The 25836-nt window shown below is 48.5% G+C and overlaps 3 protein-coding genes and 2 non-coding genes across 5 annotated transcripts in view; 2 read left to right on the plus strand and 3 right to left on the minus strand.

Moving 5' to 3' along the window:
* The first annotated feature begins 386 nt into the window (after window positions 1–386).
* Window positions 387–4500, plus strand: SERPINH1 (serpin family H member 1). Its single transcript, XM_069883356.1, has 4 exons — window positions 387–1025; window positions 1213–1311; window positions 1729–1961; window positions 2138–4500. Exons 1-4 carry the CDS (start codon window positions 443–445, stop codon window positions 2438–2440), a joined length of 1218 nt encoding a protein of 405 aa, XP_069739457.1. The 5' UTR covers window positions 387–442; the 3' UTR covers window positions 2441–4500.
* Window positions 4501–10468: 5968 nt separating this feature from the next.
* RPS3 (ribosomal protein S3) lies at window positions 10469–17007 on the minus strand. Its single transcript, XM_069883303.1, has 7 exons — window positions 16916–17007; window positions 15613–15743; window positions 15273–15366; window positions 14011–14105; window positions 12960–13147; window positions 11495–11692; window positions 10469–10537 (listed from the first exon to the last, which is right to left on the minus strand). The coding sequence occupies exons 1-6, from the start codon at window positions 16943–16945 to the stop codon at window positions 11499–11501; spliced, it is 732 nt and encodes a 243-aa protein (XP_069739404.1). The 5' UTR covers window positions 16946–17007; the 3' UTR covers window positions 10469–10537; window positions 11495–11498.
* LOC138716896 (small nucleolar RNA SNORD15) lies at window positions 12052–12200 on the minus strand. Its single transcript, XR_011336764.1, has one exon. It is a non-coding gene; the product is annotated as a small nucleolar RNA SNORD15 (small nucleolar RNA).
* Window positions 13492–13638, minus strand: LOC138716897 (small nucleolar RNA SNORD15). Its single transcript, XR_011336765.1, has one exon. It is a non-coding gene; the product is annotated as a small nucleolar RNA SNORD15 (small nucleolar RNA).
* A 2496-nt stretch (window positions 17008–19503) lies between the features above and the next one.
* The window catches only part of ARHGEF17 (Rho guanine nucleotide exchange factor 17), a 297301-nt gene continuing 290968 nt past the window's right edge, over window positions 19504–25836 (plus strand). Inside the window, exon 1 of the mRNA XM_069883328.1 lies at window positions 19504–19508. The gene's annotated coding sequence lies outside the window, so the exon portion shown is untranslated. The remainder of the gene's footprint in view (window positions 19509–25836) is intronic.

The following is a 25836-nucleotide window of genomic DNA, read 5'->3' on the forward strand; positions in this document are numbered from 1 at the left end:
GCCTTTGGGCAGTGCAAACACCCCACTTGTAGCTTTTCCTTAAGAGGGCAGAAGTTTGACCTGCTACTGTGGGGACAGACGTACCCGTTTCTTCTATTCTCTGGCCTCGCCTTAGATCACATATAGTACACATATAGTAATATAGTAAAACTGCTTTAAAGGGAAGCTTTCATTCAAAATGCACAGGCTCTGCGTGCCAGAGTGCAGCCTGGATTCCTAAAGGTTAATTGTTGCTTAGGGGAAATCCCAGCGTGGACCTTGGATCATTGTACCCTAAGTGAAACGCTTATGTAGCTGCTGTGGCTATCACTGGTGTCTGGGAGTGGGTTTCACTAGAAGAGCCTCTGGGATTTCTGAATGTTCCAGAAAGGGCTTGAATCATGCTGATGGTGAGCTCTTTCTGCTCAGCAGGTCCTCAGAGGTGTTGGGTATTACTGAAACCATGTGGATTACTCTGGTGCTTGCGCTCTGCGGCCTGGCTGCAGCTGTGCCCTCGGAGGACAGGAAGCTGAGCGACAAGGCAACGACGCTGGCTGACCGCAGCACGACGCTGGCCTTCAACCTCTACCACGCCATGGCGAAAGACAAGAACATGGAGAACATCCTGCTCTCCCCTGTGGTTGTGGCCTCTTCCCTCGGCCTTGTGTCTCTCGGGGGTAAGGCCACAACCGCCTCCCAAGCCAAAGCAGTGCTCAGTGCAGACAAACTGAATGACGACTACTTGCATAGTGGGTTGTCTGAGCTCCTGAACGAGGTCAGCAACAGCACAGCTCGCAATGTCACCTGGAAGATTGGCAACCGTTTGTATGGCCCTGCCTCCATCAACTTTGCTGATGACTTCGTGAAGAACAGCAAGAAACACTACAACTACGAGCACTCCAAGATCAACTTCCGAGACAAGAGGAGCGCCTTGAAATCCATTAATGAGTGGGCAGCCCAGACCACAGATGGGAAACTCCCAGAGGTCACAAAAGATGTTGAGAAAACCGATGGCGCCCTTATTGTCAATGCCATGTTCTTCAAACGTAAGTTCTATCTTTAATTCTTAATACAAGTGACGCAAAACTTAGCTTGAGCCAATATATGGCAGCCCAAATGGGAAAGTGAACAAAGGCCCACTTGTGGCATGCTTTTTCAGAGTGAGTAGATAGGCACTGCGTGTGAAATTATCACCTGTTGTCTTTCCTTACAAGCTGAATTTCTCTCCTGTAGCTCACTGGGATGAGAAGTTCCATCATAAGATGGTGGACAACCGTGGCTTCATGGTGACGCGTTCCTACACTGTGGGAGTTCCCATGATGCATCGCACAGGTAAGTTGAAACCTGCCCCATGTCAGCACCAACTGGAGTTATGCTCACTGCTGCTTCGTTACCTGGTTTTCCTCCAACTGCTTACAAGATTGTTTTGCCTTACAGGCAAAGAAGTGAGAGAGAACAAAGCACGGTGTGCTTGTTCTGTTAATTCAATCTTCCTGTGAGCACAGAGAATTCATGTTTACTATTGGGTACTTGGCTGTTAGGAATAAAATCTAGCTCATCACACAAATGAATGCCTCAGTTTTGAGTTGTTGCCAACTCCAATAATGCTGGGCTAGTTCCCAGAAGAGTGTTTGGAGTTGCCTTGCTTGCTGGTCAGGGAGAGTCCGGGGTGAATTTGGGACAAAGTTGTGGGTAGTTTTGTCTCTGCCCCACACTTCACCATTTCCTATCTCTACTTCTGATTTCAAGGTCTCTACAATTACTATGATGATGAGACAGAGAAGCTCCAGGTGGTAGAGATGCCGCTTGCTCACAAGCTCTCCAGCATGATCTTTATCATGCCAAACCATGTGGAGCCTCTGGAGAGGGTTGAAAAACTGCTGAACAGGGAACAGCTGAAGACCTGGGCTGGCAAGATGAAGAAGAGATCAGTGGCCATCTCTCTGCCTAAAGTTGTCCTGGAAGTTAGCCACGACCTTCAGGTAAAAGAGGTTCTTACAGAAAACAGTTGGGCCTTACAGCTGTTTGGGGTGGGATAGTGGGATGATGGGTTATCTGCCCCTGTCATCCTTTTTCAAGCAGGTAGTCTTAACTATGGCTGAAAAGGATTGGACTATGTCATCTCCAGGAGGGTTGCTGACCTCTTTTCTCCTCCTAGAAACATTTGGCTGATCTGGGCCTGACAGAAGCTATTGACAAAACCAAGGCTGACCTGTCTAAGATCTCTGGCAAGAAAGACCTTTACCTGTCCAATGTCTTCCATGCTGCTGCTCTTGAATGGGATACGGATGGGAACCCCTATGATGCTGACATCTATGGCCGAGAGGAGATGAGGAACCCCAGGCTCTTCTATGCTGACCACCCCTTCATCTTCATGATCAAGGACAATAAAACTAACTCCATTCTCTTCATTGGCAGGCTTGTGAGGCCCAAAGGTGAAAAGATGCGTGATGAGTTGTAGTTAGGGTGTGTTGGGTTTTTTTTTTGGTTTGTTTTTTTTTTTGCAGAGCTTTGGTTTGTGTGTTTTTTAGTGGGCAATTTCAAAAAAAGGGGAAACACTATTTTGTATCCTTCTCAAACTATGGGTGCTATTCAGACCAGGGTGCATTGTGATGAGAAACCAGCATACACTTTACCTCACCCCAAGTACTTATTGCACAAGCCCCACCTCCAGAGAGGAACAGGGCAGCCTGGCACAAGAGGGTCACCAGGAGTGGAAGGGAACGGGTAGGTGCTCTCAGCTACTGGCATCCTCAGCTGAGATGTTTAGGCTGATGCCTAGCTCTGCCCTGCACTAGTTAAGCCTCCCTGCAAAGTATTCTGCTGCTACCATCAACCCTGCAAAGGCGTGAGTCATCCACCCTTCCATCTCAAATGATTCTGCAGGTGTAGCTCTGCTGCTTTTCTCCCCTTTTGATGCTATATTTGGCACCACGTCAGAGCTGCTCTGGTCACTTCACAGTTGCTCCTTGCAGCTCCTTCTTTCTTCAGTGGTATATAACAGAGCACAGAACCACCTCTACGGCCCTGGAAGCAGAGCAGGACCATGGCAATTACAGTGGGAGTTGTGCTCTTCTGTCTTGTCCAAGCCTGCTTTGCCTGATTGTTACATGCTTCAACTGCAGCAGGTCATCGGCCTCTTAGCTGGAGCACTGCAAAGCCAAGCACAGCTTTTGCTCAGCATTTGACTGAGAAGTAAGGTGGCTTAGGGGTATCAGCAGAGAGGCCAAAGAGCAGAGAGGCTTCTGGAAAGATAAATCTGAGGTCCCTTCAGCACTCTTGCATGACAGAAATGGCTGTGTTCTACCCCTCTGGGGACCATGAAGGGGGCCCTTGGGCCAATACCTGTAATTAAAACCCTGAACCAGGCAAAGAGGGGAGACGGTTACAACTGTGAAGGTTCTCCCAGTTATGAAGAGGGCTGGTGTCTATTAGATCCCATAGCAGACCAAGGAACTCCCTGTTGGCTTCTCACAGGAAGGTGGAGCAAGTTCACTTTCTTTAAATACAAAACTTTAGAGCTGCCATTACCTGAATTCCTAATGACCCTTTTCTGAAGCTTCTCTCTTCTATACTTTAGCGCCAGTTGGCTGACCTCGATAAGGACATGCCAAAAACCAAATTTATTTATAGCTATATTCGTATTTATGTCTGATAATCAGCAAGTTTCACAGGCTGCTTCAGTCTATACTTAGAGGCTATTCCTATTTTCTCTTTAAGGGCTAGAGTCAGGTTAGTGCTATTTGAAGTAACTGATACGATCGCATGAGCATTGAAGCATGTGTCAGGTAAGCCTTGCTACGCACTGAGACAGCCAAAGCAAGTAATGACAAGATTAGTGAAATGAGAGAAATATCTGTATTGCAATTTAAGTGTCAGCTGTTTGAAATCAGCAAGGACCATGCATCACATTTCTGCTTTTATTTCCCTGCCAATGTGCTTGCTGTCAGGTTGCTACATAGAAGCCCAATACTGCATTTTCTCTGACCATACACAAGACGATTTCCACTAATTTATTAAGTTACAAGTCTCTTAAAGGGTGTTTCCTACAGGCAAAAATACAGTAGCTTGTACCTCTGAGTTTGACCCAACAGTGCCTTCTGCAGACTTGCAAGGTTACACAATTGCAGAAAAGCTCATCTGCCCCAATTCCTAGCCAAGCCAGCCAGAAACAGATTCTTGCCTTTCAGCCTCTTCCCAGACTGCATTCCCAGGTGCTTTCCCCACTGCATTGGGAAGTAGGAGGCAATCCACAAGAATGTACCCAAAAGCACAAAAAGCCTGAAGCCCTGTGTGTACGCTACACTGCCTGGTGAACCAGCGCACTGAAACCCACACGCTGTAGCACGATATGGAGGATGGGGGTGGGTGGGTAAAAGGGGTGGGCAAGGCAGGAACACACTGTAGGATATTGTGAATAATTTGCATCATGTGGATGCAGGTGTCCGATGGCTTTTGTTGTCCGTTCTTGTACCACACCATGACAGTTGTATAATTTTGCAATAAAACTTTTTCAATGAACCCCTGGTAGCCACAGTCACTTGGCAGGGTTTGGGTGGATACAAAAATACTCTTAACTCAAGAGGTTTCTTGTCATTCTTAAATCCAATACACATTTCTTAATCTGGTAATTATGGACAAAAACCACACTTAACAGCTAAATTCCCATGACATGTCAGTCATGGGAGAGGAATGCGATTAGCAGGTCAGCTTCTCATTTCACTTTTAAATTTTCCTCCTGAAACTGCAAGTATCTGGCACCTAGTGCTTCACAGGTAAAGGAGACACTGCCCTGCTCTGCCATTTAACAGAGTAGCAAATGGCTATTAAAATGAAGCAGCATATGCACAAGAAGCAAGCGGTTAGCCACAGGCACCAGCCTTTCTGGCACTACAACTCTAAGCTTCTCTAGCTGTAATCCAACCGAGGAAAACAGAGGAAGGAAAAAGAACTGCAAGTACCTGCAACATCACTGTGCACAAGCACAACTAAAGCCACCCTTTTTCCTGTGCCAAAACAGCGCATCTGGGACCAGCAGGCACTGTGTGGGGGTCCTCACAGACTGAAAAAGCACTGGGTGCTTGCTAGATCAGTCTTTCACTGCATAACGTTGCAGAAGCCATCTCCAGCACTTATGGTGGCACCCCACAAACACCATCAACCTGGAACAGCAATATTGCAAGTTAAAGGCTTTCCAGAGCTCCTGAGCTCATCCCACCCCCAGCATGTCTTGCAAGGACCTTTAAATGTTCATGGTTGTCACTCTAGGGACTGAATGAATACCCTGCTTCTCCCTTAGTTTCTTCAAACAGCTCACTGTGGTAGTAAACTCGGTAGCATTAAATTTCCAGAGGGCAGACTGACGGTAGCATTAAATTTCCAGAGGGCAGACTTTGATCTCTTCAGCAGGCTGGTTGGTGAAGTCTCATGGGAGACAGTACTCAAGGGCAAGGGAGCCCAGGAGGGCTGGGAGCTCTTCAAAAGGGTGGTCCTAGCAGCTCAGGAGAAAGCCATCCCCGTGTTCCGGAAAAAAAGCCGGCAGGGGAGAAAGCCAGCTTGGTTGAATAGAGAGATCTTGAGGGATATCAAGAAGAAGAGAAATGTTTATGGCCTCTGGAAGAAGGGACAGGCCTCTTGGGTGGACTACAGGAGGGAAGTGAGATTGTGTAGGGAAAAAATCAGAAGGGCTAAGGCTCAGCTAGAAATTGGATTGGCCAAGTCAGTGAAAGATAACAAAAAATCTTTCTACAAATATATAAATAATAAAAGGCGGACTAGGGAGACCATACAGTCCCTATTGGACACAGAAGGAACAACAGTAACAGGGGATGAGGAAAAGGCTGAGGTACTTAATGCCTTCTTTGCCTCAGTCTTTAGTCGTAAGGAGGGTCGTTCCGTCTGTGTACTAACCCAGGAGCTAGAGGAGCATAATGAGGCTCCTGTGATCCAAGAGGAGGTGGTCAGAGCCTTGCTAGCCCGACTGGACAGCCACAAGTCTATGGGGCCGGACGGGATTCACCCTAGGGTACTGAAGGAGCTGGCGGATGTGCTGGCCAAACCCCTTTCCATCATCTTCCAACAGTCCTGGAAGACTGGGGAAGTCCCACTGGACTGGAGGCTGGCTGATGTTGTGCCGATCTACAAAAAGGGCCGCAGGGAGGACCCAGGAAACTACAGGCCTGTCAGTCTGACCTCAGTGCCAGGGAAAGTCATGGAGCAGGTGATCTTGAGTGCTGTCATGAAGCACATGCAAGAGAACCGGGTGATCAGGCCCAGTCAACATGGGTTCACAAAAGGCAGGTCTTGCCAAACTAACCTGATCGCCTTCTAGGACAAAGTCACTCGGCTGCTGGATGAGGGAAAGGCTGTGGATGTGGTCTTCCTGGACTTCAGCAAAGCCTTTGACACAGTTTCTCACAGCGTTCTGCTTGAGAAACTGTCAGACTCTGGGCTGGACAGGCGCACACTCTCCTGGGTGGAAAACTGGTTGGATGGCCGGGCCCAGAGAGTGGTGGGAAATGGTGTGAAATCCAGCTGGAGGCCAGTGACAAGTGGGGTTCCCCAGGGCTCAGTGCTGGGTCCAGTCCTGTTCAATGTCTTCATCAATGATCTGGATGAAGGCATCGAGTGCACCCTTAGCAAGTTTGCAGACGACACTAAGCTGGGTGGAAGTGTCGATCTGCTGGAGGGTCGGGAGGCTCTGCAAAGGGATCTGAACAGGCTGGACCGCTGGGCAGAGTCCAATGGCATGAGGTTTAACAAGGCCAAATGCCAGGTCCTGCACTTGGGGCACAACCCTGTGCAGTGCTACAGACTAGGAGAAGTCTGTCTAGAAAGCTGCCTGGAGGAGAGGGACCTGGGTGTGTTGGTTGACAACCGACTGAATATGAGCCAGCAGTGTGCCCAGGTGGCCAAGAAGGCCAGTGGCATCTTGGCTTGTATCAGAAATGGCGTGACCAGCAGGTCCAGGGAGGTTATCCTCCCTCTGTACTCGGCACTGGTGAGAGAGACCGCTCCTCGAATCCTGTGTTCAGTTCTGGGCCCCTCACCATAAGAAGGATGTTGAGGCTCTGGAATGAGTCCAGAGAAGAGCAACAAAGCTGGTGAAAGGGCTGGAGAACAGGCCTTATGAGGAGCGGCTGAGAGAGCTGGGGGTGTTTAGCCTGGAGAAGAGGAGGCTGAGGGGAGACCTCATTGCTCTCTACAACTACCTGAAAGGAAGTTGTAGAGAGGAGGGTGCTGGCCTCTTCTCCCAAGTGACAGGGGACAGGACAAGAGGGAATGGCCTCAAGCTCCGCCAGGGGAGGTTTAGGCTAGACGTTAGGAAAAAATTCTTCACAGAAAGGGTCATTGGGCACTGGAACAGGCTGCCCAGGGAGGTGGTTGAGTCACCTTCCCTGGAGGTGTTTAAGGCACGGGTGGATGAGGTGCTGAGGGATATGGTTTAGTGTTTGATGGGAACGGTTGGACTCGATGATCCGGCGGGTCTCTTCCAACCTGGTTGTTCTGTGATTCTGTCAAACTCCAACCAAAACATGCTAGAAAGGTATTTCAGTTAACTTTTGCAAACCTTGACCATTATGGGATAATCATAGGACACCACTTCGGGCTAGAAGGGATCTTTAAAGGTGATCTGGTCCAACCCCCGCTCCGTGAACAGGGACATCTTTCACTAGATCAGGTTGCTCAGAGCCCCATCCAAACCAACCTTAGATGTTTCCAGGGATGGGGAATCCACAGCTTCTCTGGGCAACCTGTGCTAGTGTCCCACCACACTTACCATAAAACATTTCTTTCTTACATCTAGCCTGAATCTCCCCTCTTTTAGAATCATAGAATCATGATGGTCAGAAAGACCTCTAAAGGAAGAGTCCAAAAGTCAGCCCAACACCACCACACCTACTAAAAATGTCCTGAAGTGCCACATGTACACATTTCTTGAATGCCTCCACGGAATGAGGCTCCACCACTGTGCTGGGCAGCCTGGTCCAATGCCTTACCACTCTTTCAGTGAAGAAATTTTTCCTAATACCCAATCTAAACCTTCCCTGATGCAACTTAAAGCCATTTCCTCTTGTCCTCGCACTTTTTACTTTGGAGAAGAGACCAGCACCCACCTCACTACACTCTCCTTTCAGGTAGTTGTAGAGAGTGATAAGGTCTCCCCTCAGTCTCCTCTTTTCCAGACTAAACCACCCCACTTCCCTCAGCTACTCCTTGTACTTGTGCTACAGCCCCTTCACCAGCTTCACTGCCCTTCTCTGAATACACTCCGGTAACTGAATGTCTTTCTTGTACTGAGGGGTCCAAAACCAACACAGCAATAGAGGTACAGCCTCACCAGCACCATGTACAGGGGCACAATCACCTCCCTACTGTTTTGTTTAGTTCATGTCATACCACTACAGGCCCTACTAAAATGCCCATTTCCATCTTTCTTATAAGCCTCCTTTAAGGTACTGAAAGCCCACAGTAAGGTCTCCTTGGAGTCTTCTCCAGGCTGAATAACCCAAATTCTCTGAGCCTTTCCTTACAGAAGACATGTTCCATCCCTCTAACCATTTTTGTAGCCTCCTCTGGCCTGTCTTTCCTGTGCTGAGGGTTCAAGAGCTGGATGCAGTACTTAAGGTGGAGCCTCACCAGAATGGTAATCCATGATGTCCTCAACTCCTCACAACATGATGGATCTATCAAGAAGTCCAGCAATACCATTCTCAAACACACTACTTGCACATCTCTTACACATAAGCAACTAAACATCTCTTGATTCTACCAGTCATCAGCACCGAGAGATTAATCGCCTGATGGACAGGGTTAAACCAGAAACTGAGTGATGTGCAGGAAAGCCAGCCCTCACTGGAAGACTGCAGGGGAAATTCCTAGCTGATCATCACCTAGTATATTGGGACCTTAAAAATATAGATACAACATGCAAGGCTTTGCACTGTATGTCAATTTTCTATTGCCTCAGGCCTTCCAGCTTTCATATATTTCCTGCTCCTATAAATTGACAAAGCTGGTCTGTCACTTTTAATTTTTTTCAAATAAAATTCATATTAAAAAATTAAAATTTAATGTCTAACACCTACCATGTGGTAACATTTAAGCTTTCCACTGGAAGATGTGCACAGAAACCTGAAATCAGACTCACTGGCACTCTTGAGAAAGCAAATCTGTCTGACAGACTAAACCAGATGCCCAGCCAGCACCCTGCCAGGCTGAGTTTCCAGGAGGCCTGCCAGAGAAGCTGGGAACAGGAAGGCTGAGGCTTACACATCCACATACACTGCCAGGCAGACCAGTTCCTAACAGAGCCAGTTTGAAATTCCAGTTCATGAGTTACTTGCCTAGCTCCTGCAGAGAAGCCTCCTGAAAATGGAAAAGTGGACGTAGAAGCTATTCCTAAGCACCAAATTTGGCAGATTTTTACATTTTTTGTTAATGCAACAGCTTCTGAACATCTCAAAATCTTAACAAAACAAAGCCTTGATGCTGTACAACACATGAACTCTTACAATGCGTGTTAACAGTCTCTTCCCATTACTGCACTGGACTTCAAAAAACACACTGGGAAAGAAGCTGACAGAACTAAAATTTCTGCCTGAAACTTAACAAAATGCTCACTGCTTCAGTTAGAGAGGTTTAGCTTGACTGCCACAGACAATAACAGCATCAAAAGACAGGAATAGAGCAATGGAACAGAAGTGAAAATGCATCCCTGCACAGAGAGCATGCATTTCAATAGCCTAAGTACCCTCGTCACCTATTACCAATTTCAGGATCGATCAATGTTCTCAAACAGCTCAATGAAGTCAGTTATTAATATAGTGACAAATTAATGGGCTGCCTACTCAAGTCTCAAAGGAAGCCCAAATATATTTCCATTTCAAAGCTTGGGACTGAAGGTTTGAAATCCAGAGTGTGTAATTTTTCCTCCCCCAACTAACGTGTTAATACATACTCAGTTGTTTATCTCACCCCGTATCTCTACCAAGTAAGGTTACCTGAGCTGCAATTTCTCTACAAGGTCTATAGACCTGAAAGTCATAGTGAACGTCTTTTTAGTGACAGGAAAAATGGAAGTAGAGAGGCAAAATAAGTGTTTAGAATATAGCAATACTTCAGTTGAAGCCAGAAAGGTATAAACTACTGCAATTGCTTTGGACACTGCTAAAAAAAAAAAAAACTCCCCCTTCTGGAAACTCACAGAAAGGCACTGGTACAGAAGCATAGAGTTAGAGTACTACTCCAGTTCATGGAGCGTCATTTATGATTCACTAAATTCTGCATTGCCGCTCTAGCTCTACCTAGAAATCAGCATTCTGCCCCCACTTTGTGTAAATCAGGATGTAGTAAATTCACACCAACAGGTTAATGGAAGGTGGAAGAAATGCAACAGAATTCCTTCCATACCAAAGGCAGGAGCAAGGCTTTCCCAGAATACATCTTGCAGAAGTTAAAAAAAAAAAAAAAGCACCTTCACAAACACTGTCTTTTGTGATTTTATTAAGAGATGTTTTCAGGACAGTCAAGCTTCTGGTTGCAGATGTTACAAAACCTACAACAAAAAAACAAAATATTGAGTGAGATGGCAGTAAACCACTTCCCATAACCATTTTCCATTCCAAATACTGAAAAAACAGGCTCAGAGCTTTCAAATTAAATGGCATCTCATTTCCTGCATTTTAGCCAATGATCCTCCTTCTCCCCACAGGCAGACCTTGCTAAGCAAACTCCCTGAATACTCCCTGTTCATACAAGGCCAGCTTCAGCCAGAGGACACCACAGCCTGGCTCACACCAGAAGACTAAGGAGTTCTTCTGGAAAAGACCCTGTGCCTCCTGCTGCATTAATTGGACACAAGGAGAAAAACCTTAAAAACAGCAACTTGTGTATTTTCACCGGGAGCAACCCACAGTAGACAGAAGACAATTCCAAGCTATCAATTTCTTAGAAGCTACTCATTCAGGGAGAAAGTATTTAAACCTTGATTATTTACTTACAAAACTAGCCTACACATTGTGCTCAACGTTACTGGCTTCTAAGTCTATCCCAAACTGGATCGCATGAGATGGGGGCATGAGGAACACATACCCTACGCTGTCAACGGCACATTGGCAGCAACAGGTGGTACAACATGTAAATATCCAAAGCACAGAACCTTTCTCAGAAAAAAGCCTTCACGTCATTCAAATTGTTACCTAAGGTCCCCAAATTCACACTGTAGAACACACTATGAAACAAGGCACTTGGACAAGGATATTACCTTTCAGACTTGTGTCTCATTCTCACTGAAAAGTTTGCTTAGCTGGTTTGCAGTCTGCCTTAAACTACGCCCACTTCCCCCTCATCCAGTGCAATATTCCAAACCTCACCCAGCTGGTCACTGCACCTGGTACAGTGCAGCAGCTTTTCTCCCCAGCATCCCAGCTACTCAACAGCTTTTTTCAGTGATGTGACATCTTTTCACACAGATCCTCACCAAAGCTACCTCCCACCACTCACAGACACTTACCCCCTCAGGCAGTGGGAACCGGCTGAGGCATGGCTGGCTGTTCTGGTTTGCCACCTTTCTGCTCTGAAATGGGAGTGGTGGGCAAGATCTCCTCTTTGGGTTCCACAATGCTGACATGGTCTGGCAGAGGCTTTTTGGGGCCAATCTTTCCACTTGGGTCCCAGGGTAACATGATCTTTACTTTGATCCCCAGTACTCCTGAAAAGAGTGACAGGACAACACAGACGTACTAATTTAACAAAAAATATCAAGCACACATTCAGTGGGGACAAGCCCCAAGTTTACAAAATATGTTATCTACACCAAAAAGATCTCCTAACACTACTGAAGATGCAAGCTGATTAACACAAATGTGCTATAGCTTGAAAATCCAATTGCTGTGAATTTACATCAGCTTGTTTACCTCTGTCCAATTCACTGACTTTGCTAACTGCAACCTGGGACTGTCATGAAAATGAGCTCTACCCTTAAGTCATGCTAACCCTGGTTTTAAACCCTACCCTTCCTGGAATAACTCTGCTCACCTTCCTAGGAAACCACACGGGTTATTTCACATCCCTTCTCAGACAAATGCCTCTAGATCATTCAATGAGTAGGATATCTTGCTCAAAGTAGCCATAAGCACAGCACCACAGAACGTGGCACTGAACAGGCTGCAATGATACAAGGACATCCCTTCTGACTCGTCATCGTATCATCACTGAAGGGAAGGTGGAAAACAGCTTTGACTATGTTAGTATCCCTACAACAGGTGTTCTGCAATTAAGTAACCTGAAGTCAATTAAGATGCAGAAGTCATTTGTGTTTTACCAGGCAAGGATAAGTGGAAGCAGGCTTGGCTGGTTTAGCTGGGAAGCCTCGCCAGGACACATCTATGAGGGAAAACTGTCTGACACTTGCTTTTTTGAGTATTGTAGCACCCATGTTTTGCTTACCTATCCCTAAGAACCAAGAAAGCCAGAATCCCAACTGCCAACAGCTCTTAAGTGCAATAAATGCACGTTTTATTTTTAAGCTGTTTTGCTGCCAACCTCAAGAGGCCACAGGACCCAAATGAGAGTATCTGGAAAATCTAAAGCTGTATTCTCAACTGGAAACATTCAATCCCCACCACTAGAAAAGTGAATGACCTTGGATGAGTACACAAAATTCTGTTGTCTGTTGAAGGCCTCTTCTCCATTTCCCATTCATATAAAAATGGCAAAGAAATCTCTGCTTCAGATGAAACGTGCAAACTCGAGTAAGAGCTTAGTTGCAAAAACCTGAGAAAGCAGCTTTTCAGAGTCAGTACAACTCATGGTAACACAACTGAACTACTCTGCAACATTAGTGGTACATCAGAATCATGTGAGCTACCACCTCCAACCTGCAGGCACAGGACAGCAGGAGCTGCGATCTTTTGGCTCTGAAGCAATGACAGAAGTAACCAACAGAACTGCAAAGCATCTGCACCCCATCCACTCACCCTGCCGGAGAAGGACGTGACGCACAGCTGTGTCAACATAGTAATTCACTGGGTCTCCACTGTGGATCATCAAGCCATCCACGAACTTCATGGACTTGGCACGCTGACCTCTCAGTTTGCCAGACACAACCACCTCACAGCCCTTGGCACCACTCTCCATGATGAAGCGGAGGACACCATAGCAGGCTCTGAGGAAGAGAGCAGCAACAGCCTTACTCCCACTCTCCCAAACACACATGGCTCCGTGCAGGTATTGTACATCAATTTCAAGCACAGACAATCACAATTCAATTTTTGTTTCTAAAAAGCCTTCAGAATGCACACGTATGCAATCAAAGCTCTGTCAATGCTACACAACGCATAGTGTCCACACCATTTTAGCACTGTCAAACCCAGCCTAATGAAATCTTGTGACTTAACAGTCCTTGTAAGGTTGTGGGAACAAGGACAAGCAGACATCCTTTGTGACACAAAAGCAGCTCCACAGCTGAAGGTGGCCAATTCACCCACATTAGGAGTGCAGCTCCCCATCCCTTCTCAGACAAATGCCTCTAAATCAGTCAATGATGACAGGATGCTCCTGCTGAAGGACCACAAGCAGTATCACAGAACATGATGCTGCAGAGGCACCACAACAAGAGCCACCCGCTTCTGACTCGTCATCTCATCATCACCGAAGGGATCTGAAAAGCTAGGCCACTGTCACTTGGACTACAATTCAGCCAGAAGGCGTGAAATTGTGTTTCATTGCTCCATCCATTTTTTCCCAAAGAAATAAATGCAAGCACACCAGTCACACAACTTGTAATGTGATACTCAGAGTCCAACTTTCACGTCCATATTTTATCTAGCAATTACAGACAAAAGTTACTGTGTACTCAACAAAAAGCTTCTATATGGTAAAACTATCTAATGTAAGAACTGCCCTTTCCAAGTGCAGCATTACAAGTTTAAATTTTCAAACTAAAGACAAGTTGGAAAAGTTTCTTTGAAACGGCATTTGAATCCCACACTTTCTCACGGTGCCGTCACAACAACTTGCTCTACTCACCGACGCACTGCTAAACCTCCCAGAAGTTTGTACCGCAGGGACTCTGCCTGGGCGATTGCACACAGACCTCTTGTGGCCACCTTCTCAGCATAGAGCTAAAAGGGAAAAGTAAACTTAGAAACAGCATGGCATTTCAAAATACTTTTAACAGAACATAGGAGCTTCATACTATTCTATGCCTCATCCTCTACACCAATTCAGCTAGTCCTTCCACATTTACATGCAGCTTTATTCTGAGACACTACAATCCCTTAACTCTCTTAGTGCCCACCTACTCCTAGCAGAGCTGCGATACAGATGACACTCCACTCAAAGTCAAGAAACTTAACACATCCACAGTGCAGTCTCAAAGAGTTGCTGCTTCCAAGAGCTCCAAAACATCAGGTATCACTGGATACAGGCACCCAGAGAATCACTAGAACGTCTCTTGAGTCACAGTTTTCACAACACATCAGATACATAAGCCTACTTAAGTATTAAAATCAAACCCATGAAAAGGTTTGATTTTTTTGAAAGCTGGGAGAGTGAGGTGTATTTAATCCAACATCTCCAAGAGACTGAAGTCTGACACTTCAGAAGAAGCAGGCGTTCAAAATCATGCATACAATATTCCCAGAGCTGACACATCATGACATGCTCTGTGAGAGTTTGTGCCTTTCAATATGTTTAGGCATTTGCTGGAGACAATTAGTCTTCACTGTATAATATGATCCAGCAACACTGTCAAGCAGGAATAAATGTGACCACCATTCCAAATCACCCATTCCCCCCACATTCCCATTTTTTTCCAGAGGCAAAAACTAGTAAGGGCAGCAGATTTCAAACACTGAAAGACAGGAACTTACTGCTGTGTTACTCTTCTGTTTATTGCATTACAGTACCACACAAAAAAACTCTCAAGAAATGCTTCTGCACTGAAATAGTTTGTTTATAAGGACAGAAGCACTATAAATTCAACAGGTGTGGAACATCATGCTGTTAGACTAGTTTCTCACTTTAATATTAAGACAGCAACATTCTCGAAGATATTTACATACAAGTTTAAAGTTTTATCTGCATTCTCTTTGTTAGGAAATCAGAGAAAACCAGCCAATATTGCAGCACTCAAAATACCACAAACAGCAAAGCATACTGCAGTGCAAGAGTACTTTGCAAGAACTGGTAAAACGTTCCCCGAGTTATCTTTAAGTTAAACTGCCTTTCAGTCCACACTATCCAGACAGTGCACAACCCACTTACTCGTTTAACTGAGACAGTTTTACCTCAACGCTGCCCTCAGGGAATCCAAACCTCTTCTGCACGACAGCCGTCAGCTCCCGGATGCGGCGCCCCTTCTCGCCCAGGACATTTTGAGTTCTGGAAAAAAACATAAAGCACAACTAAGGAAAGTGTCACCAGGTCTGAGCCAGTAAGTATCTCAAGTAGTTTCCAGACTAATCATCTAACTCAGTTCTGGGACTGCTGAATCACTAAAGATCACTTCAGGATCTCTTTCCTGAGCAGCTTCCTGCAATAGTATTTACCACTCCAAACTTCAGCCTGCAACAGCATCCCTTACACCCTTGCACAGCACCTCTGAGTCAACAGCAACATCACAGTTACCTGGTGGCAAGTATGATAATCTCGGTCCTAGTTGGAGTGACCCGGACTTCTACCCCGGAGTACCCATCTTCAGCCAGCTCACGAGTCAGAAATTCATTCAGCTCAGCTTTGAAGATACCGTCAGCGACAAACTAAAAAGCAAACAGATCAAGTCAAGCTCTGTTGAAAGTACTTAGCCTGTATGCAAGACTTCCACCTTCTCAGTTTGGGTGCAATTCATCCCTGGGATAACCCTGCACTACGGCATTCCCTTGAAGTTCCCAGAGACAATTCACTTCTAGCAGGAACTTAAAACACTGCCTGATCCACACCTTGCTACAGCTACTCTTTGTGCTGAAAGCTGAAATCACAGCTCCCTGCTACAGGAAGGATGTTGAGGCTCTGGAGTGTGTCCAGAGAAGAGCAACAAGGCTGGTGAAGGGGCTGGAGAACAAGTCTTATGAGGAGAGGCTGAGAGAGCTGGGGTTATTTAGCCTGGAGAAGAGGAGGCTGAGGGGAGACATTATTGCTCTCTACAACTATGTGAAATGAGGCTGTAGAGAGGAGGAGGGTATGGGCTTCTTCTCCTAAGTGATAGGTGACAGGACAAGGGGCAATGGCCTCAAGCTGTGCCAGGGGAGGTTCAGACTTGGTATCAGGAAGAAATTTTTCACAGAAGGGGTCATCGGACACTGGCAGAGGCTGCCCAGGTAGGTGGTGGAGTCACTTTCCCTGAAACTGTTTAAAAGACGGGTAGACAAGGTGCTCAGGGACATGGTTTATTGGCAGACAGGAACGGCTGGACTCTATGATCCAAGAGATCTTTTTCAGTCTAGTGAATTCCACGATTCTACGATGTTGTGCTGGTACTTCGACTCGGTGTGAACTCCCATGACATAATTAGCGGGGTCACATCCCTTTCCCAGCTCCACAGGGCTCCCACTCCCATCTGACAGCGCACAAGCCTCCCTCCCGCTCCCGGGCAGAGCCTTGCACCCTCGGACCCACAGTAGCAGGGAGTCAATGAACCCAAACTAAAACAGAAGGGAAATCAACACTGCGGTCACCCACTCCCAGCTCCGCGCCGCAGCCCGCCTGCCCTGCGCACACCAGCGCCATGCAGGGCTGTGAGGGGGAATCCCGGCCCCCCCGCCGCCATGTTCCCCGCCAGGCCGAGCCGCGCCGCATCCGCCGCCATCCTCCCGCATCCGCCGCTGCCCCTTCGCCGCCCTCCAGCCCCGACGAGGCCCGGGGCCGCCTCGGGCGCGACGCCGCCGATATGGAGGCGCCTCGCAGCCGCAGCGAGCGTGGCGGCCGCCCTCACCTTGCGCTTCTTGGAGATCTGCACCGCCATCTTGAGCCGCGCCGCCCGGCGGAAAGGAGGGCGCTCGCCCCGGGGGTTGGGCTATATGCCCCTTCCGCCGCTCCCCATTGGCCCGAATGCGTCACGTGGGGTGGCGGGCGGGGGCCGATGGGAAATGTAGTCTTCCCGGGGCGCCGCCATGTTGGGGTGGCTTAACCCTTCCGCTGCCGATGGGTTTTTCCCGCGCCAGCGGGCTGCTGCGAGCGCCCACATTCGGCATTAAACCGGCTAGAAAAGCGGTATAAAGGGGCACAGGGATTGGCGGCAAGGCTAGAAGGACGGGTTGTCATCCAGAGGGACCTGGACAGGCTGGAGAAGTGGGGCTGTGAGAACCTCGATAGGTGTAACAGGGCCAGGTGCAAGGTCCTACACCGGGGTCGGGGCAATCCAAAGTTTCAGTACAGGATGGAGAGCACCCCTGCAGAGAAGGACTTGGGGGTGCTACTTGATGAGAAGCTCTACGTGAGCCGGCAATTTGTGCTCAGAGCCCGTAAGGCCAACTGTATCCTGGGCGGCATCAGAAGAAGCGTGGCCAGCAGGTCGAGGGAGGTGATTCTTCCCCTCTACTCTGCTCTCGTGAGAGCCCAGCTGGAGTCCTGTGTCCAGTTCTGGAATCCTTAACATAAGAACGGAATGCAACTATTGGAACCGGTCCAGGGCAGGGCTACAAAGATGATCCGAGGGCTGGAGCCACTTCCGTATGAGGAAAGGCTGAGAGAGCTGGGGTTGTTCAGCCTGGAGAATAAAAGGCTCCAAGGAGATCTTATAGTGACCTTCCAGTACCTGAAGGGGCTACAGGAAAGCTGGGGAGGGACTGTTTACAATGTCATGGGGGAAAGGCTTTAAATTGGAGGGGGGAAGATTTAGATTAGACATTAAGAAGAATTTCTCCATGATGAGGGTGGTGAGGCACTGGCACAGATTCCCAGGAAAGATGTGGCTGCCCCATCCCTGGAGATGTTCAAGGCCAGGTCGCATGGGGTCTCCAGCAGCCTGGTTTGGTGGGAGGTGTCCCTGCCCATGGTGGGTGGGTTGGAACTACATGATCTTCAAGGTCCCTTCCAATCCAAACCATTTTATTCTACACTTCCTCTCATCCTATCACTTCTTACCTGGGAGAAGAGATGAACACTTACCTTGCTACAACCTCCTTCCAGGGAGTTGTAGAGACCAATAAGGTCTCCCTTCAGCCTCCTTTTCTTGAGGCTAAACAACCCGGTTCCCTCAGCTGCTACTCATATGACTTGTTCTCCATCCCCTTCACTGTACTGTCATTCAGTAATTTGCTGATTTATGTAAATTTTAACAGTATCTATTAACTACTCATAGCTAACTGTAAAAATAGATGAGAGCCAAATGTAATCTTAAAGCTCTTGCACGTGCAGCACCTCAAGCAACAGGGCTGAGGTCCTGATGCCTTGCTGCAAGGTGCGTGGTTCGGTAAACAGGACTGTTGTGGATACAGGGTAGAACTTCCATGTTTGGGGTTTTTTTTTACCTCTTACAATGGCACTGTCACCTCTGCAGTTTGGGCACCGGGCTAAATTAGTAAAAGCAGGATGGAATTTCGTGCTTGAAATTTGTGCGGTGGCCAAAGATAGGCAAAGTGGCAATGTTTTTTTGAAACCAGGATTACAGTGGTTTGGTTGTGATGCTTCAATTTAAAGTAATATTAATGGGTAGAATTTGAAACATGAAAATACCATGGGTTTAGTGGGTAAACATGTTCTGTTTGGGAAGAGTCAGCAAAGAGAAGGCCTGCCTTGCAAATCTGCCGGAAGACAGAGGGATAAGGTCAAAAAGCGTGAAATTATCTGCTTGTCTTTCTGGAAGGCTTCTCTTGGAAAGCCTTGCCAGAAGCTTTACAGAAACAGCAGCCATGGACAAAGGTGGGGGCATTGCACAACTCTGCTCCTTACATGGATACTGCAGGGGTCTATGCAAAAAAGGAAGAAATTAAATGCTAGAATTATCAAAAAAAAAAAAAAGAAAAATGAAAAAAGAAGAAATAGAAGACCTTAATTCCATAATTTCATGGCTCTGTAAATAATTCTGCTGTGTGCCCACTGGGTACATCTGATCCTCTGTCTCCAAAAAGGTAGAGGAGATCCAGGAGAAGGTCAGAGCAGGTTTGGGAGCACCTCTGCATGAAATAAGGTACGCAGATTGTATCTCAACCTGGTAAAGAGAAAAATGTGGTTGAGATCTACCAACTCACACAAGCTTTGAGAGGATGGGCAGGGTCTGGCTGATTACAGTCTTACAAAGAGTAACCAAAGGCAGTGGGAGCTGAGTGTTTGGTGTAAACAGGTTTGTCATATTTTCAGTTTTCTTCGGGCTTTCGGGTACAGAAAGAAACTCTGGAGTAGATGTCCTCTGAGCCAGCCTGGCTGCTCTTGTTTGTAGGTAGCTGACAGCAGTAGACTGCAGATTAGGGCCAGTGGTGGGTCAAAATTAAGCAGTTGATGTCCCCGTGCCCCCCTTCAGAGGCACTGCCACAGGCTGACTGCCTGTCAGCCATTTCTCACATTGCCTTTCCTGCTGTGCTGCTCAGGTCACGCAGAGTTGATAAGCAAAGATCAAGTCTCCATAAACACACCAGGCAGCAAACAACATCACTCTGGGAACAGGGAGGTGGAGAAGGCATCCCTGCTCAGGGGCTGGTACCAACCCTGGAAGGGAGGATGAAGAGCTGTGGGTGAGGTTGTCTGGCACAACCCAGCCCTTGTCCAGCTGTTGAAGCTCTCTCCCAGACACGGTGGCTGCATTCAGACCCCTGTTGAGGTTTGGTCTGTGTGAACTCCTTGGCCGAACCCCACCAGGTCCCTGTTAACAGAGTCACGGAACCAACGTTGCTGTTTTGGGACCCTTGGTTTTGGCACAGCTTTGCTGCCTCATTGAGACACAGCCAGACGAACTATGCAGGGAATACCAGTATGACCAGTGCAGGGCTTCTGAAATGACTCCTTCAAACACCCACCTGGCATCTCCTGGGGGGAGGCAGCAGCGCCTGGAGGAGCCAGCTCTCCTTTCTACCAGGAGAAGGGCAATTTTGCCACTAGATGTCAGTGGAGACGGTTTCCAGGGTGGGAAAAGCTTCGCGTCTCTCCTCACCTCCCTCCTCCCTCTTCCCCAAGGATTAATTTTTCCAGGATTCGAGTGATGACGGAGGCACCGGCGAGACAGAGCCTGTCAAGAGCAGCCTATGGTCCATTTTACAAGAACAGATGCCAGTGAGGGACTTGTGTCCTCTCTTGTCACCAAACATCTTTCTCTCACTCACAGTGTGTCCAACTATCATGCCCTGCTCTCAGCCAACTCCTTCTCTTCTCCCTGGGCTCGTCCAGGGGTGTCTGTCTCTCACCCTCCACCCTCTCTTCCTACCCTCTGTGGAGAGCTATGATCTCTCCGGAGAGAAGGGACACAACAGAACAGGCTGTGAAATACCTGCTGAGGCACTGTCAGCTTCTGGTGCTCTTCTCTAGCTGCACCCCTGGACATAGACAAAGCCAGCAGAAGAGAGTCTAGTCCCTTCCTAGTGCTGTATAAATCAATACTGACAATTCATCCAAGCCCATGTCTGCAACAAATTGGCCTGGGTGTAAAGCACCCTTATTTCTGTCCCTCCAACTAAGCCTTCAGGTCACTCCATGCTGTGCTTTCTGAACTGAGCCCTCACAGGGACCAGCTGAGCAGCATTCTCAAGAGGATCTGGGGCCGTTGGGCTCCATGGAGCCACAGCCCAGTTGCAGAGGGGTTTGGGAGGATGCTCAGGATTTAAATTGGGTAGGAAAAGGACACAGGTTAGCCACCTTATGAGGAGATACTAGAGCCAAAAGGCCAGGGATGTACTTCCAACATCCCTAACCCAGCCGGATGGATCATGAAGCTGACCAACACAGCATTTATGCACTAGACCCAAACAAACATGAATGCACATGTGAGCTTTCCCCAGCCCTTCCCCAGACACAAGATGAGCTGGAAAAATCTCTGCTTCAAGGAAAGCTTTCATTTTTCCTTCCAGTGCAGTGGTCATGCATTTTCCCCTGGCAGCAAAGAAGTTTAGAGGAGTGCCCCTTCCTCCCTCCCTCCCTCGCCCATCCCGCTGCTTCTGGAGCCCGGCTGTCAACCAGCTTCCAGAAACGATCCAAGACAAACACACATATATTTTGGAGGAGTTTATTTAAAGCCCTGCTCATTTTTCTGCTCCAGCCCAGCTCCACAGCAGCCTGTGAGCACCAGTGAGAGAGCAGTAAATTGTAGTGGGAGGATGGGGCCAGGCAGGAACATCTTACTCAAAAGACCATGAAGGTGGTCAGGTTTGGGGTGGCACTGGGGGAAACCACAGTCCCAACACTGTGACAAGTTGAGAGGACATCTGTGTTTAAGGTCCTCCCCTCCTGGCCCATGAGTCGCTGGCTTTGGGGAACCAGCCAGGAGCTGAGGATGTCTCTGTGCAGGGATCTGAGCCCAAGGCCCCGTCAACCACGGTCTCAAACAATTTTTAAGGAAAGACCCTCCCAACCTGCACAAAACCCACTCTGTTTGCTGGTTTCCAGCTTGGGACCACAGTACTTCCAGAACAGGAAGCATCTGCCCGATGTCATCTTTTTTTTTTTTTAGGGTGAGTTTACCCAGGAGGGGATCAGCCAATATATTTCTGGATCATATAAAGACAGGGAAAGGCACAACATTAGCAAAAAGCCTGGCCCTGACGTGAATTGCCTTTTCCATGTCCTATTAAGGAGAAACTATGTGTTGTATCAGCATTTCAGGGTCAGCATCAACAACCAGGGCCAGGGTCAAACTGCACCGTGGTACAAAGCAGGGACCTCAGTGGCGTTAGGCAGCAAGGGAATGTCCCCTCTCTCCCTAAACACAGCCTGGCTAAGCCAGTGGGCTCCAAGCTGCGGCCTTCACAGCTGGGAACATTTCAGTCTCTTCTACAAATAGCAACATGGGATTCCTCCCTCAGTTCGAGCCGTCCCCGTCTGCAGCCCAAGCCAGACAGCACAACTTCCAGAGATACGTGGTGATGCTCTGACAAGCTGTTTGCAGGCAAATGGGTGTAGATTCACCTCCACTGATTTACCTCCCTGCTGAAAGGGAGAATCCCCAAAAAGCTGCAATGTGTCCACACCCTTCACTCCAGAGAGCTTGAATCTGGTCAAGCAAAGGCACCTGGTGGCTTCCCAGCTGGTCAGTGGCTTGGATCTGCATCGAGTCCAGGACTATCCATAAACCTCACAACAGGAGCAGCTGTTGCTTAGGCTGGAGGGAACATGGGAAGGGGCAGCGGCCCTCAGGGAATGCAATCCTGCTGTCTCCTATTTCCCCAGCCACAGTGACATGGAGCCAGTCATGAGAGGGCAGGAGCTGCCTCGTCCCAGGGAAAGGAGCTCCCTTTGTCCTCAAGGCCCCAGGTGGACAGGAAAACACTTGGGGTTGTGGCTGCAAAGGCAAAAGGTCCTCGGCTGCAGCCCCTGGCTGGCCTCAAAGTTCCCACATTCTCTGTGAGCAGGAAGAACAGTACTGGTCAGGAAGGTACCAGTGATTCCAAATTTTTGGCCTTGCTGCACTGCTGAGGACCTGGGCTGAGTCCCCATAAGGTACCACAACAATGCAGCCACTGGTTACTGCTCTGGGCAGGACCCTCTGCCTGGCTCTCAGGCACAGGGTAGGCATCCTTGACATCCCACCTGCTCCCAGCTGGTATGAAACTACCACTGCAGCCCCCAGTCTGGCACACAGCACTTGGATTTCCTCTTGCACTTGCAAACCAGGTTGCCTTTCACAGCCGTGGGCTGGAGCAAACACAGAAGATGCATGGGAGAGGGATATTACCCCCAGATGTGGCATTTGGCAGCACCAGGAACGCCCCTGTGCCCTCACCGAGGGCCCCTTGCAGGTGCCGGGGGGTTAGTGGAGGTTTTCCTCACTGTGGGGGATGCCGGCTTGGAGCAGGTTCAGGAATCAGAAGCTGTCCTGCCTCACCCCAGCTCCTTTCATTGCCCAGACAGCAACATGGTTTATGGCAGCCAAAGGCCATTGAACAGGCTCAATTAAGCCAGCATCCCCGCGCTTTCTCCCCAGGAACCTGGCTCCTGTTCAGAGCATCCAGCAGGGGCTGGCAGCCCTCTGCAGTGTAGGGCCAGCGGATTCCCCAGCTCACAGGCATGCTGAATTTTGGGGATACCCTGTGCTTTCCCTGGGAGATGGCAAAAGGTGGCGTTGGGAGGAAATGCCCTGCCTGAGAAGGTCCCTGACTGCCCTTGCTGCTGCTGCTGCTGCTGCTTTCACAAAGCAAAATAATGCCGGCACTGCAGGGAGATTCTGCAAGTCGTGCTGGCTCTGCAGAGGAGGAAAGGATCAGGAAACAGCCTTGAGGGTCATCAAAACCACCCCCAGACAAATTGGTATGGGCAGAGGCACCTGGCTTGCCCCTTCCCGCTGTGCTGAGACAGCAACAAGGGAGCAGCCGCAGCCCAATCCAGCCCCTTCCACCTGTCCTCGCACAGCAAGAGGCAAACTGAATTTTGCAAGAGGGAGGGAAGCAAGGTAAAACCTTGGCCCTGTGGTCCCTCATGTGCAGACGCCTGCAGGATTTAGCGTTATGAGCTAGATCTCCAACCAGGACAGCACGGGTCCCATCACCTCGCTGGATATGCCTCAGGAGCCCGTTTCTTGCCATTTCTCTCCCTGCAAAACCAAGCTGTGGCCCAGCCCTTGGGGCCATACTATGGGGAGATTGCGACAGCCTCAGCAGAGCCCTTGTCTCTACCCACAACAGACCCCGGCAGAGCCCCTCGAGAACGGGTCATCACTAGAGAACCTCTATTGAGCTCTGGCCCTGAGGACACACTTCCTTCCCAAAAAACCTTTTCAGGGTGTCAGAGGGATGTCACCCCTGCCTCTAAAATCACTGCTTTCACAGCAGATGAGCTTTTCTCCTTGCAGCTGTGAGCAGCAGGAGATGGAGCTGGTTCTTAAAGAAACTGTGCCTGCTTGAAGAAAACTCTCTGGGTATAAATCTAGTGAGTGAGGCTGAGAGATGTTTCTAACGGAGGGGCTCTGTGGGGCTGGCTGTTTCTACAACCCCGTGCTGTTAGGGCAGAGACTCCTGGAGTTGTGACACTGGACTGATGGCTAGTCCAGGGCTCATCGCACCCCTGTCACCTGCAGGCCTGGTGAAGGCAAGGGGAAGCTGTGGAGGATCGAGATGGCCTCTGCAAGGAAAGAGCTGCTCCCAGTAGCAAGAAAACTGATAGTCACAATTATGGGAACGATGGAATCATTTAAAGAATGAAAAAAAAATAATGCACCTAGCCCAGTCAGCTCCTGAACACATTTTTCCGTGGTGAGGAAGTTCTCCTGTAATAGGGTGGTCCCAGGGAAGAATGTCCTCTATGGGAAATGGAGCATGAGGGAGAAACTTCAGCCCCAGCAGAGGCCCTGCTGTGGGCTGGGAGCTGTATCGCAGCAGCACAGTGCTGCCAGAACCAGAGGAGGGTACCAGGTACAAGAAGCCAAGGGCAGAATATCCCTTCACCTCCCTAATAGATGGCACTGAGTAGCCTCATCGTGGAGTGTTCCATTGCAAAAGGAGCTGTTCTCCTGAAGCAGAGTAATTTGAGCATGAGCAATCTGGAACAGTGACTTGGAAGAATACCTGTTCAGACACATCATTCAGACTCATTTCCATCAGTTCTGCCCAGCCGGGACAAGGGCCAAGTGACAGGACAGGGCACGAGATGCAACAGTTTGATGCACCTACCCAACCTTGCGTCCTTAGGATGCTGCTGTCTCTACATGCCCTGTAAGCAGTCCCAAAACTGGACCCTCACCATCCTCAGAGGTACAGGCTGCCTGTCCCACACTCTTATGAGCCTAAACCCCATCCAAAACTCCTAGGTTCTCTGTGACTCCAAGAAATAAGACCAAGGTTAATGCTCCGAATAAAGCCTACATCCCACCACCTTTTTGTACAGTAGCTGGAGGCCTTAAAGAAAAGCATCCAAGTCACTATTCCTACAACCAGCAATTTCCTCAGCCGCACCACAGAGTTAATGAATTTTCCCAGCAAGTGGCTGTGGAAAATAAAACCCAGGGTAGAGATGGACAAGATGAGATAGTTTGCATTAAATGAACGGAGACTGGTCTTGGAAAGTAATTCAAGTAGAGATAGGATGAATTGCAAGCACCAGTTGTAAAGCATTTGCGAAGTCTGACTCAGATGGGACTTATTGCAAGAGCTGGAGTATTATAGTTTATTACTGCAGTTGGAGCAGCTGCTACTGTTTGAGTTGAATTGCCAGGTCTGTTAAAAGTCCCCTCACCGAGTTACTCACAGCTCTCTGGCGTCTCTAGAAAAGTTCCCGAGAAAAGTGTCCTGCTCCCGTGGAGCTGGTTGCCTTACAGGGAGCCCAAGCACTGCTCTGGTGAGTCCTTTCCTGCATGGAGCAGCCCAAGGAAGCCGGCAGAGCAGGGCAAAGTGGAGTGATAACGTGGCCGGGAGGAGCAGGAGTCAGGGCCACGTTTACAGGCCTTTTGTAAACATTTCACACGCAGGAGGATTTACTGTTTCTTGGCTTGGCAAGAACACAGAGGACTAAGTCCAGCAGTGGAAGGTGGAGCAATCGTGCAGCACAGTGAGTGGAAAGGGCGCTGTGCTTCCACTCCAGGGTGGCTCTCAGCTGCCCCAGTCCTGTCTCCTCCCCTGCAGCCTGAAGAAATCCAAGAGCAGGATTGGAACTGGGGCAGAAACAGCTCCAATCTACACTAAGGACGAATAACTGGTCTAGTGAAATGAGTCTCTGGAAATGAGGGTGTGAATCTCCAGGTGGAGACTTCCCACATATGACAAAATTTCCAAGTGACAAGAT

Source organism: Phaenicophaeus curvirostris, chromosome 1 (assembly GCF_032191515.1).
Source record: "Phaenicophaeus curvirostris isolate KB17595 chromosome 1, BPBGC_Pcur_1.0, whole genome shotgun sequence".
Classification (NCBI taxonomy): domain Eukaryota; kingdom Metazoa; phylum Chordata; class Aves; order Cuculiformes; family Cuculidae; genus Phaenicophaeus; species Phaenicophaeus curvirostris.

Excerpts from the sequence above, each read along its gene's own strand:
- RPS3 (XM_069883303.1), bottom strand. The coding sequence starts at position 16,945 with ATGGCGGTGCAGATCTCCAAGAAGCGCAAG. Across the intron at positions 15,744-16,915 it reads AGATCTCCAAGAAGCGCAAG|TTTGTCGCTGACGGTATCTT; the intron begins GTGAGGGCGGCC and ends TTTGCTTTTTAG. Across the intron at positions 14,106-15,272 it reads TCCCTGAGGGCAGCGTTGAG|CTCTATGCTGAGAAGGTGGC; the intron begins GTAAAACTGTCT and ends TTTCCCTTTTAG.
- SERPINH1 (XM_069883356.1), top strand. The coding sequence starts at position 443 with ATGTGGATTACTCTGGTGCTTGCGCTCTGCGGCCTGGCTGCAGCTGTG. Across the intron at positions 1,026-1,212 it reads CAATGCCATGTTCTTCAAAC|CTCACTGGGATGAGAAGTTC; the intron begins GTAAGTTCTATC and ends TCTCTCCTGTAG. Across the intron at positions 1,962-2,137 it reads AAGTTAGCCACGACCTTCAG|AAACATTTGGCTGATCTGGG; the intron begins GTAAAAGAGGTT and ends TTCTCCTCCTAG.